A 13,753-nucleotide genomic window follows, 5' to 3' on the forward strand; every position below is an offset into this window, starting at 1 on the left:
CAAAGTTCAGATATTTAAACTAAAATCTCTGGATTGTAAAGGACTATTAACAAATAATAAATAACTGGCACTCCAAGATGGAATAAGGTATTCCTAAAGATAAAAAAGTGAAAATAGAGTTCTTAAAAATTATTTATTTATCATGTTCCTTTTTGAAATTATTTTTTTTCATTAAAATATGTAATTTTCAGCTGTAAAACAGATAGGATTAGGAAAAGCTCCAAGTGCTACCATCCTGTCTTGGAGAAAAGCTAGACAACTGCTGGTGCTTGTCCCATCAGGGCAGCAGAGAGGGTGACTGGGTCCACAGGCAGGTGTGGCTCCTTCTTCATACCTCGAGACTCCCTCATAGGGAAGACACAGAACATTTCCAATGAGTAAGAAAGAGGGGAGGTTTTGCCTTTGGTTGGTTTGTTTGTTTTTGAAAACAAATTGGAACCACACCTCAATGGTGATCATACTTCCCCAACCGGATAAGCGTGGCCTTCTGAGTCATGATAGTTGCTTGCTCTGAGCACTCTGTGGCTTGGCATTTCCCCAGGTGAGTATTGACACTGACTTCACCGTGTGCAGCCAGGTGGCATGGAGTTGATCAGGCACTTATCAAGCTCTATCAGGCTTCAATCACTTAACCTGTCAGGCTTGTTCTCTCTCTTGTTGCCAATGACTGTCATTGTTTTTATCCTCCCAGTGCTAATCTGGCTGATGTAGATCAGATGGTGACTGAATAGAAGCTGCTACAGTCTTGGGTCCATGATGTACACGTAAGTACTTGGCTTTTCTCATTAAGGGCTGTCAGTGTGGACCGAGGTTTACCACTCCTGATACAGACCATGCAGGCACTGGCTGGTACACACTGCTTTCAGATAAGTTTTACACGTGTTTTAGCATATTTGAGTTTTATTTTGTTGTTTAGAAAATAAGATGTCTGTGAAATAGATTGGTCAATGAGACCTTCTTTCTAAAAAATAAAAATATAAATTAAACGCTATAATAGGTTAGCTATATTTAAACATTTTGAAAAGTTTGTTTCAAAGAATGAAGTGTTGGCACAGTTAACGTACTTTATTTCATATGTTTTACAGCATGACATACATTCTTTATGTGTGCATTCTGTCTAACCAGACTAAATTTAGAGGAGAGTTCTTTTTAATTTGAATTTAAAAAGTAACAGAAAGAATAAAGATGAGATTATTGTATATTTTACCCTAATGAAATTGTTAAAATGAAAATACTCAGATAAATAATATCGAATAAACTCTAGACTTTATGTGATATTTGACATAATTAAACATAAATAATTGATTAATTAAGATGAAAGATGTGTGCATATTTATATTTATGTCATGTTCAAGCTGCTGTTCTGTAGCATCAGCAACCAATAGCAGATTGCTCCTTGGACTTTTGTCTAAGATCAAGTTCATAAAATGAATAGCTGATGTTGATGAGTGACTTCCTTCAATCTCCTGGTTAGTTTAAACTTGTTTCTCAATGAGGATTTTAATCACATTAATTTCTCACTAGTTCTGTGCTGACTGATGTTTCAGACTTAAGCACGGTTTTGTGATAATTGCAATTGTTCAGCAATTTGCTCTTTGTCTTCAGTTAAACTAAATACTTTAAGCCTGTAGGCCCTGGCACTCTTAAATGATGAGTGTTCTTATTCGTGCTAGTTTACTTTCTAATAACACTAAGAGCCTGAGGAATACAGTACATTTCATGCACAGAGGTTTTCCCTGTTGCCTTTTCCCTGTACTTGTTAAATGTAAGTATGCATACTTACTGTTTAATAAGACAGAATAATACAAAATATGCAATAGAAACTCAAATTTAATATTTCATATTCATATGTATACATGCTACCAATTTCAGTTTTTAAAAATTAACAAAGAGCTTGTTCTTTCATATTTATTTAGTCATTGGTGGCACTATTTTTTTTTCTATTCATTTATTCATTAATTACAGTGTATTACATGACACAATTTCATACGTACTGGGATTCTCCCCCCTTCACCCCAAACCCCTCCCCCATGGTGAGTCCTCCCACCTTGATGCATAACCACAGCCCAAGTTCCGCCGAGACTCCCTAATTAAAAGCTCACACCATACAGAGTCCAGCATCCCACTTGTCCAGTCAAGTTCAACGGCCTCTTAGGGAGGCCCTCTCAGGTTTGAGGGCAGAGCCAGCAGAGCGTCACCTCGATCAATTAGATCAGCAACAATCCAGGTACGATGAGACTGGTGCAGAGTCCACTGATTGACATAGTCCGTCTTAGAGTTTCCCCTTGTCCAGTTTTTCGCTGCAAGCATATGGCTGAGGTGGTTGATTGATCTACTCCATCTTCTATCTTTTCTTGGTTAATGTTTTGATTCCTCCATTTTGTTCAGGGGAATCCCCAAAGAAACTTTGAGGTGTTCCCAGTCCAGGCTCCTAAATACACTACTAGTAAGCACAGTGCCCGCCACAGTCCATCACTCCGATCAGCTGGTGGTTGTAATCCCTGGGTTGGTTCTATTCTGAGCCCCGACCTCCATTGGCACTGATGAGTATTGAAGCTCTTCCCGGCTCTGCCCAAAACACACTCGTCCCTCACCTAAATCAGTGGGAGGTGTGCTGGTTGGGTGGTGGCACTATTTTTTTTAAAGATTTATTTTTATTGCAAAGTCAGATATATAGAGAGGAGAAAAGAAAGAGAGAAAGTGGACCTGGCATGATAGCATAGTGGTTAAGGTCCTCGCCTTGCAAGCCCAGAATCCCATATGGATGCTGGTTCTAATCTCGGCAGCTCCACTTCCCATTGAGCTCCCTGCTTGTGGCCTGAGAAAGCAGTCGAGGACAGCCCAATGCATTGGGACCCTGTACCTGTGTGGGAGACCCAGAAGAAGCTGCAGGCTCCTTGCTTTGGATTGGCTCAGCTCCAGCCATAGCTCCAGTCATAGCGGCCGCTTCGGGAGTGAACCATTAGATGGGAGATCTTCCTCTATGTCTCTCCTCCTCTCTGTATATCTGCCTTTCCAGTAAAAAAAATAAATAAACCTTAAAAAAAAAATAAAGAGAGAAAGATCTTCTACCCATTGATTCACTCCCAAGCGGCCACTGCCAAGCGGCTGCAACGGCCAGAGCTGAGCCGATCTGAAGCCAGAAGTCACAATCTTCTTCTGGTTCTTCCATGTGGCTGTGGCGTCCCAAGGCTTTGGAATGTCCTCGACTGCTTACTGGCGCCAATATGGGATCCCAGTGCGTCAGGTGGCACTATTTTTAAAAATTCAATTATTGTACATTTGTATTTGAAAGTCAGAGAGTGAAACAGAGTTAAAGATAAGGGAGAAGAAAATACGGATTTTCTAGTTTCACTCCTCAAATTCCTGGTTATCAAAAACCAGGGCCAAGTAAGATCAAAGCCAGGAAGCTATTTACCTTTCTCTAGGAAGCGATGCCTTTCTCCAGGTTTAGCCTTACCTTTCTCCAGGCATAGCTATAACTTTCTCTAGATCTGCCACATGGTGGCACAGACTCACGTATTTAGCCATCGCCATTACCTCCCAGAATGTGCATTAGTAAGAAACTGGATCAGAAGTAAGAGTCAGTGTTCCAACCAGGTGTACTGATACAGGAAATGGGTACCCCAAGCAGCATCTTACCCACTGTGCCAACTCTCTGCCCTATGGCATGATTTTTTTATTAGTCTGGTTCTCCTCTTCCTAATTTACAACCTCATCTCTACTCACCCACATTTGCACTACTAAAGTATCCTTATAGGCATTCGGGATTTCTATATTGAAGTATTGTCAGCTTTGATTCAGTTTATGGTTCCAAGCATTTTCAGCATCCCTTCTAATAGGATCCTAGGCCACCACCAGTATATTTAACATAGAAGGTCAGATAGATGGTTCATTGAATTCATTATAAATGTATTTTGCCAAATGTACTCACAGAGTGAATGAGCCCAACATGCTATAGCTCATCAATGTGTTGTTTTCAGTGTGCTGAAGTAAACAGACCAGCATGGTATTTAGATGTGTTCTAGACCCAGCTTTAGACTCTTATCTGAACTTACTTATCTGTCAAGATATTGCATATATCTATGTAAAATGTGGAGTTTACAGGGAACCGAACAAGGTAGGAGGTCTTGTCATTGACAGCATGAATCTATTTTTGTTTTATTAGTTAATTATTTAGCATATATGGGGATTACCTTTTTATTCTTTGCTATATTGAAATAAAATTGACATAATACCTGATACTAATTTCTTTTTTTTAAACTACATTTCAAATACTAAGCATTATATTGTGGAACTGTTATTTTGAAAGTATGAGTACTCCCTGGTGGAGAGCATTTATTACTATAGGTTACTAAAAAAATTTTTTAAAGATACTTGTCCTTTTGAATGCTTAAATTCTATTATTTTGGGGTTAACAGTTAACTAATATGGATAATATTAAGACATTAGAAAATTACGATATTATTTCAGAGAGTAGATAATTAGGTTTGGCTTCGTAATCCTTATATGTGATCAATGGTTATCAGCTAATAGAGAACTTCATGGCAAAAACCAAATCCATAGGTCACACCCTGACCACACAATCTGATACACATAAAAGAAGGATAGCTCAGGTGGTACCCAACCAACTCAAAAAAGTTCTGAATATGCAGTAATTGAGTGAATAGGAACTACTTGGAAAATAAAGGACAAATTTTACACTGAAAGGCGATGGCCCTTGTTAAAGTTATAGGGCTTAAAATGTACTTGCAAACAGACGAAGGAAATTGATACCGGAATGATTGATTTCCCTATAAACATCTTCATTTGTGCTAAATTCAACCTTCTGGACCTTATTATGAGTTAAATGAGAACAAACGCAGGATAAAGAAATGATGGTATTCATAAATTGAAAGCACTGGGGAGAGCAGCACAATAAATGAAAGCCAAATTTGAAATATATCTTGACAATTTAAGAACTGAAAGTTTCCCATTGTGCTTCAGAGGAATCTGAACTCCTGTAAGATTTCAGCATTAGAAAGATCTTTTTGTAAATGTTTTTGTGGGGGTTATTAATTTTTAACTTTTTCTTGATACGATTCCATAGGCACAGGGGTTCTCCCCCAGTCCTTCCTCCCCATTCCGCTCCGCTGTCCCGCCAGCTGTTTACCCTATAGTATTACAATAGTACGGACCTTCAGCAGCAATCACAAGTCCGTCATTCTGCTCTTCAATTGTATCATGGCATTGACACAAGAAAACTATAGGAAGAGAGGTTGGTGTTTGCCCTGGCAGATAAAATCCTCCTGCTCCATGTCAAAATGTTTGATCTGATACTAAGCCTCTCTCCCCCTCCTTTTCCCCCCTCCCTCCTTCCTTTTCCCTCTCCTCTCCTGATTCATTTATGTATTTCCTTTTTCTGGTTCATTTATGTATTTGAAAAGCAGAGTCACAGAGCAAGAGAAAGAGAAACACACACAGAAGAACATCTGCTGTTTCACTCTCCAAATGAGCTCAAAGTCTGGGCTGAGTCAGACCACAGCCAGGAACCAGGAGGGTCATCCAGTTTTCGTACATGGGTGGCAGGGTCCCAGGTACTTGGACCATCGTCCACTGCTTCCTCAGGCATATTAGTAGGGATCTACAACAGAAGTAGAGCAACCAGGATTGGAACAAGAGCCTACACGGAATGCTAGTGTTATAGGCAAAGGCTTAACACATTATGCCACAGGTCCAGCTCCTTAGTTCTGCTTTTGATTCTAGCTTTCTGCTAATGAAACTTTGGAGAGGCTGTGGTGGTGACTCAAGTGGTTGGAACATGGCCACACATATGGGAGAGTTGGCTCATTATGTGCATTTGGGTAGTAAACATGTAAATAGGAGCCCTCCTTCTAACTCTTTGCCTCCCAAATACACTTTTTTTTTTAAAGAAAGATTGCATAAAAATTAATATCCTGACCAAAAAGATGGCCTACATTTAAAAGGATATCTTGTATTTGATATACTATCAATATTCTGTCTTTGGAGTACTTAGGAGTTAGTTAGTAGGGACGACAAATGTATACTTAGGGATAAATACCAAGACAGATGTTTGTACTTTTGTGTTGCATAAGCATCATAAATCTTCGTTGTCTATGATGAAGTAAAGTAACCTGTTAATACTTCAGGAACATTCATATTCAAATTCAGTGTTCAGAACCCAATTCAAAGACAAGTCAGAGATGTTTGACTTGCTGTTTCGGATTTATATTATGTTTGCTACCCAACAGCACATAACACAACTTTGGTCCAACTTGTTTCTTGTAGCTGCCAGTATTTAGTGTGCACTAACTTGTCTTTAAATTTTTTGCAAAGAGTGTTAAATTTTATTTCTAATGGCTTGTTTTTGCTGAAAAATTTAAAACAAGCTACTTGGAGGCATTCAACAATTCACAAAACTTTACCGAGACAGCAACTCACATCTTCAGTGTTTCATACAAAATAATAATGAATTTATTTAAACTGCAACTTTAGAAAATATGCAGTATAAAATACAAGAGGATATGGTGAAATCTCTCCTTTTGTAGTTTAAAATCATAAATCACTAGCAGATTTTCATGTTGCTCAAATTTACAGCCTTTTTTTGTTAGAATGCAATATACGAAATATCTAAGGCAACTGCTAGAATATGATTCTTAAAAACTAAGTATCAAGACAACATTTGAAAACTTCCATGTATGATCTAAATATGCTATCATAGATACTGAAATGTGAAACAACTTGGAAACCACATTCCAACAGGTGAATAATACAGAACAAATCGCCAAGCATTTAACTGGTAACAATAGAAAAAAAATCAATGCAGGCTATGTTAGACACCACTAAAAAAAGGGTATGTTAGACACCACTAAAAGGGTATGTTAGACACCACTAAAAAAAAGATGAGAGAAAAGCCAGTTAATCATGTGATCTAAAAGGTGTCAGAAAATACTGTGTCAAATCACAAGAGGAGGTATAAAGTTAAAATGTCAAAACCCTTATTGTGATAAAGGTCTTTTTCAAAAACAAGTTAAAAAATCAGGTCATTTACTCTGCTCACATTTTCACATTGAACTCATTATGTCAGTCGTATGCCTAAACCTGAACAGGTTGTTGAGACCTGTAGGGGACTGAATTTCAGGCAGTGGCATAGATCTCACCTGGAAGCCGCAGCAGCATAGTGCCAGCATGCCATTTTTGTTGTGTCTACCAAATCAGTAAGACACATCCTGTCCACTCTCACCTTCTGTCTTTCAGTCATCTTTGCATTAATTATTCTGCTCTTAAGATCATGGTTTTATAAATGCTTCTGAGGGACTGGTCACCATTTCTCCCAGGTTAAAGGGAAACTCAATTACTTTATCTTTTACATAGCTTAAAAATCATATCAGTATTTTTAAATTAAAAACTTTGATCACATGAAAGGGTTAAGAGGTTTCTCAGCCTTTTCACAGAGCTAGTGGAATGATTTTCAGTAGAGTTAGCTCAAGAAATGAATATTTTTATTTATTTTTATTGCAAAGTCAAATATACAGAGAGGAGGAGAGACAGAGAGGAAGATCTTCTGTCCATTGATTTATTCTCCAAGTGGCCCCAATAACTAGAGCTGCACGAATCCAAAGCCAGGAGCCAGGAGCTTTTCTGGGTTGCCCACACGGGTGTGTAGAGTCCCAAGGCTTTGGGCCGTCCTCCACTGCTTTCTCTGGCCACAGGCAGGGAGCTGGATGGGAAGCAGGCCTGGCGGGATTAACACCGGTGTCCACATGGGACCCTAACACATGCAAGACAAGGACTTTAGCTGCTAGGCTACCACACCAGGCCCAAGAAATGGATCTTTAAAGGAGAACACAGACTGACTCCTTGCCTTTAATGATTTTACTCTTTTTGGGCAATAATTCTTGCTTAAGATCCCTTCTGTGTACTTTATTCCTTGATCCTACAAGAGCAGCAAGAACTTACTTGGTAATGACTACTTTTCAAATTTAACAATACCACTCATTTCTCCTTTCGATTCATGTATCTGTTCAGCCATAACCTTCCTCTTATTGACACTAGTTTTAAAATGAACATTAAATTTGTAACTCGATTGTGGCAGTATAAATGTGCAGCTTCTTAGGTTTTTTTTAAATTTATTCACAGACCTATGGACCGTGAGTCTGTTTTTTTGTTTTGTTTTAGTAGTGTTTTCCTTGACTGTTTTAGGACCTTCCATTATCAAAGAATTTGGATGACTAAAATTGAATTGTAACTTATAATCAAGGAACATAGCAAGGGCAGCTGTTACTATATTCTTATCTTATTGCTCAACTCAAACAGGTTTCTGATATTGGTAAGCCAGAGTGCAAAATTAAGCATCCTTCTACATTGCTTCAAAGGAAAAAAAAATCAAGAGAGTCACGAACTCACTACCAAAATAGCCACACCTTTAAACTAGTCAGAACAAACTGTTCTATATTTGTGAATGTCTTGCTGAAAGTAATTTAGTACATTTTAAATAATATATATTTATTTTCAACAGTCATGTTTTAAGAGCTGTCCTAGATTCCTGTAACTGAATTTCTGCTTAAGTTACACATTATTTGTGTCTTAAAATAAATGGTATAAACATCATTGACAATGAAATCTACTGAATATAACTTAATTTATTTTATTTATATGCTAATGTTGACTAATCCGGCATCATTTTAACTCTCTAAAACAAGCTGCATGAAAGCTAGAGTCCAAATCACACAATATACTTAGTGTAATCTGGTTGCTATCATGCCTATAAGGTATGAAGCAAGCTTTTTTCCTGGCTGGAAATCTTTTTCAGAGGTTTTTTTTGTGTGTGTGTGACCTTGTGTAATGATGTACTAGGTTGACTGATGAGTTTTAAAGTAAATATAGAAGTACATTTTTTTCCACCTACTTATGCAAATAGAATATACCAGAATATGAAATGTGGTAATGGAACACTGAGTACCATACAAAACTGAATGGCTACACTTCCTAAGTTGCCCACACAGCTACAAATTTTCTTAGAAAGCTCAGATGTTAGAACCCAATTATTCTGTTTAATATTCTGTAACTGCACAGCATAACTTTTTTAAACTTGCAAAAATTTGGTGGTATTGCTATACTAGTTGATTATGTATCAGTGAGCTACTTTCAGACCATCAGAAAGTTACAAAATACTTATTTGAAAAATATATATCTTATGAAATATATGGGCTGCATGATTTTTAGTTGTCAACGATAAGACAGCTGAATATCTAAGAGGAAAATTCCAAGCGTGAGAGTCTTTGAAACTTCCTTGTCTGTTGTGCTCTTACCCACTAATTATGTCTCACACAAAGCTCTTCAAAAATGTGACAGAACATTTCTGGGACATGTTAATTGTGTTATTTGGCATGCAAATTTTATGAATTGTAAATGAGAACATTGTTGATCTCCTTTATCTAGGACATTTATATCTTAATCAGAACTCCTCCCTCTGAAATGGATTACAAAATAACATTGAAATAGAAATATTTGTACGAAAAGTTATATGGGAACCTAAGTTGGAATTGTTGGGTATTTATTGCTTTTTTTTTTTCCAGAAACTATAAACTAATTATGCATTCTGTTTGGCATTTGTGATACTTTATACATACATGTACATGGATATATGTATATATATATATATGTTTTCTAAAACTAAACTAGTATTTATTACAAGTCCAAATTATATTCAAGTCTATTGCAACTAATCATAACTCATTTAACTGTATAGTCTTTGAATATCAGGAGACAAACCACTGAAATGTTTTTCAACGTGTCAAAAATATTCAACATCAACAAATATTTTAAAATATTTCCATAAAAGAATATTTACTAATTTATAAATTATTTTAAGTCATCATTTAAATTCAAGGTTTTAGAAAAACATCATAAATGTTATATGGAAAACCAAAAGAATGCAAACAGCCAAAGCAATCTTGAACAACAAAAAGAAATCTATGGCATCACAGTATCCTATTGCAAGGCCCACTGCATGAGACCCAAGTCAGCATTGATTACCAATTGATACAATCATTCATGAGTGATACAGTTGTTCAAAAGATTACATCAACCAACTGAATAAAATAGAAACCCCAAGAATAAGTGTGGGTGTTTACAACTAATTTATCTTTGAAAATGTGCTAACACAATTCCTGAAGAGTTTAACACAAATATAGGATATAGCGCACTGAGATTTAGTTTTTTGTCCTGAAATATTCTTCCAAATTCACAAGCAGTTTATAGAAATGGACTTCTTAAGAATCATTTTGTGGGTTATTAGCTGAAGATAAACTATATTAATAGAAATAGTCACACTGCTATTAGAATCATTGAGATATATTTAGCATAGGCAACATAATTTTTCTGAAGCTGACATGAGTTGCGTGGATTCAGTGATCTGAGTGTAGCAGAAGAGGAGAGGCTTCCCAGGGGCTTTCCTATAATGTAGTGCTTTCCTTCTCCATTTTTTAAATGTCAGTATTTGAAAACAGGATTCCTGGAGTCTTTTTTGGCACAGACATCAAATTGGTGTCCTGTTACTTAATCAGAAGGTTCAAGCCAAATGGATGAGTGTTCTAGTTCCTCCGTCCTTTGTTAGGTGACATGTATGATTATTTATACAAGAGTCTTAGGAGACAAAACAAAACTACAAACCAAGAATATCAATTGGATTCTAGGAATCTATGCTGGAGCTTCTAGATGATGTGGATCAAACATTGATTTGTGTCCCTCTTGTCTGTGTGACCTGCTAGCAGGTTCTTCATGTGACTCATATTCATAGCTGTAATTTTCCAAGTTAACAAGATTTCTAAATGATTGTTTTGCAAGAGCCTTATAAAAATGTACAAGTAGAAGATACATTTCTGGTCTGCTGGAGACTACAGTTTTGTTTAAGCACTAAAGTTTGTAGATACAAGCTAAAATAAATAAGCATGCAATCCAAGACTTCACTGTGTAGTAAAATATTCAATCCACATCAGAGCAGAAGCATACTAATAACACCTCAGGGTATTAGGATATTCAAATCATGCTAGGTAGAACTTCTATAATTTGTGTAACCTTTGACCCCAGAACATCCCTGTCATTACTGGGTTTTTCTAAAATCTTAAATTCGCTAATTATTTTAAACACTTATAAATGTTATGAAATCCTATGTTGATAGTATTATATGTAGTGAACTCTATGTGCTATAACATCAGCCATATTGTTAAAGCTGATTCGTGCACTCACAGGGCATTTGGGGAGTGGTAGAATAGACTATTGTGCATATTTCTTTTAGCTGCTCCCTTCCTCACTCACTAGTTCTATCTGCACGGGTTTTACCTCACTATCCAACAAGCTTCTACTCAATCCATACAGGCTGCCTCATCTGCGTGTGCAACTCCTTTTAATTTCACTTACTTACACAACCCTTCAGTTCTTGGTTCAAGTGTCCTTCTGATTCCTGATCACAGAAAATTTTCCTTTTCTAGGCAATTATTTCTCTTGCCATTTTCAACTTATAACTACGTGCTTCTATGACAGTTTTGACATCTGCATTTCTCTCCTAGATCATAAACTCTCATGAATATCTCTGATTAATCATTCCATCCACAAATATGAAAATTTTCAGTTTTTAAACAAAAATCTGAGGTAGCATTACAAAAAAACAGTGGGAGAGAATAGGCAAGCATGTAGAGAGAACTCATATCTCCTGGCTGACTCCTCAAATGACCACAACAGCTGATCTGAAAACTGAGAGCCAGGAGATCAACACAGGTCTCGCATGTGGGCGGCAAGGACTCAATTAATCCGTCACAGTTGCTCCTCAGAGTCTACAATAGAAGGAACCTGGGGTCAAGAGATGAAACCAGGAATAAAACCCAGGCATTCCATTATGGGACCTGTTCCTTTTAACCACTAATGTCCTACTCCCAAAAACTATTTTTAAATTAACATATAAATCTCAAAATTCTTTATCAAGCCTAAAAGTGAAGATCTGGTTGGAAATTGCTATATGGACAGAAAGTTTCTGTTTCCTATGAACAGTCTTTGGGCACTATGTCTGTGTCCTTGGTAGTAAATTCTCCTTTGACACTCAAGATAATTGGGAAATGAAAGTTCCTAATCACAAACGCCCATCTCTTTTTTAAAAAGTGGCATCGTTCCTTTAAAGGAAAAAAGATTTAAGTGAAGTGCATTGATTTTTCTCTCCCTACTTGTTATTAATTGGCCTAAGGAAATGGAATGACTTTAGCATGACTGAGCCTAATTCACTTAGTGACACTGTTGTTTAAAAAAAAAAAAAAAGGTCCTGGTTGAACATACCACATAAACCTGGACCCACCAACATATTTGAAATGAACACCAGCTCTCCTTTTTTTTTTTTTTATATGACTTGCCTTACCGGCAATTTGGCTATTTAGTACTGTATCTTAATTGTTTTATTGGAGCCCATCCAACCTGACAAGATGTTGCCAAAGGAACTCTGGCAGAAATAGCCTGGTAATGGTATAAATATTTTTCCTAGTATGAACTCCAGAGATTAAAATTGTAAAATTACTCTAGTTGCATGGAAAGCTTTAATACTTAAAAGCACACATAATTTTTTAAAGATTTATTCATTTTTCCTGTAAAGTCAGATCTACAGAGAAATGGAGAGACAAACAGAAAGATCTTCTGTCCATAGGTTCACTCCCAAGTGACTGCAACAGCCATTACTGAGCCGATCTGAAGCCACAAGCCAGGTGCTTCCCCTCATCTCCCATATGGGTGCAGGGTCCCAAGACTTTGGGCCATCCTAAACTGCTTTCCCAGGCCACAAGCAGGGAGCTGGATGGGAAGTGGAGTAGCTGGGATTAGAACTGGCGCCCACTTGGAATCCTGGTGCATGAAAAGCAAGGACTTAACCACTAGGTTACCGCCCTGGGCCCACAAATTTTGCTTTGATCTATTGCATTTCCTGTCATCAAATGGTTTATTTTTTATTTCATTTTTAAACCACTGGGTTGACTGTAATTAGGACACAGCAAGCTGTAAATATTTAATGTATAGGGTTTGCATATAAATGTACACCTTTGAGATTACCACAGTTGGGATGATAAGTTGAACCATCATCTTTCCAAGTGTTTCCTTTCACTTTTTATTTTTTCTACTTGAAAACTATGTTAGGTACATTTTTTGTAGTAACAGTAGTTAACATACTAGCCTCTTGGCAAATTTCAAAGTAAATAATACACTTTTGTTAACTGTATGTCTTACAGTACACAGTAAATCCACAGAAATTATTCATCTTGAGTAACTGAGACCCTGCTGTATTTGAGTTCGATTTTCCCACCGTCCCTAACCCTGGTAATCATTATTCTACTCTGTGGTTCTGTGAGTTTGAACATGGAGTGTAACTAGCCCTTAGAATCTCTAGTTTCTTTGGGTATATTTTCAGAAGTGACAATTGCCAGACTAAATAGTAACTTTTCCGTAGTGGCTGTAACAGAACCCATCTGAATCAGCTGTATATAGTGATTCTCCTTTCTTCATTATCTCCTCAACAATTCTTATCTTGTTTCCTGATAACAACTGCTACAACAGGTGTGAAATACTGTGTCATTGTTTTGATGTGCATTTTGAAGAACACTGAATGCTTATCCTGTACCTGTTGGCCATTGGAATGTGTTCTTTGGTGAAATATCCTTGCAGATCTTTTCCCCAGTCTTCCTTTACATTTATTTATTTATTTATTTATTTATTTATTTAT

The 13,753-nt window shown here is 37.0% G+C and overlaps 1 protein-coding gene across 1 annotated transcript in view; it reads left to right on the top strand.

Moving 5' to 3' along the window:
- The first annotated feature begins 704 nt into the window (after positions 1 to 704).
- Positions 705 to 13,753, top strand: part of LOC101530870 (transmembrane serine protease 11F) — a 57,033-nt gene continuing 43,984 nt past the window's right edge. The window contains exon 1 of the mRNA XM_058667259.1: positions 705 to 764. Coding sequence (XP_058523242.1) covers positions 754 to 764 — 11 coding nt within the window. The 5' untranslated portion in view covers positions 705 to 753. The remainder of the gene's footprint in view (positions 765 to 13,753) is intronic.

This window comes from Ochotona princeps, chromosome 7 (assembly GCF_030435755.1).
Source record: "Ochotona princeps isolate mOchPri1 chromosome 7, mOchPri1.hap1, whole genome shotgun sequence".
Classification (NCBI taxonomy): Eukaryota; Metazoa; Chordata; class Mammalia; order Lagomorpha; family Ochotonidae; genus Ochotona; species Ochotona princeps.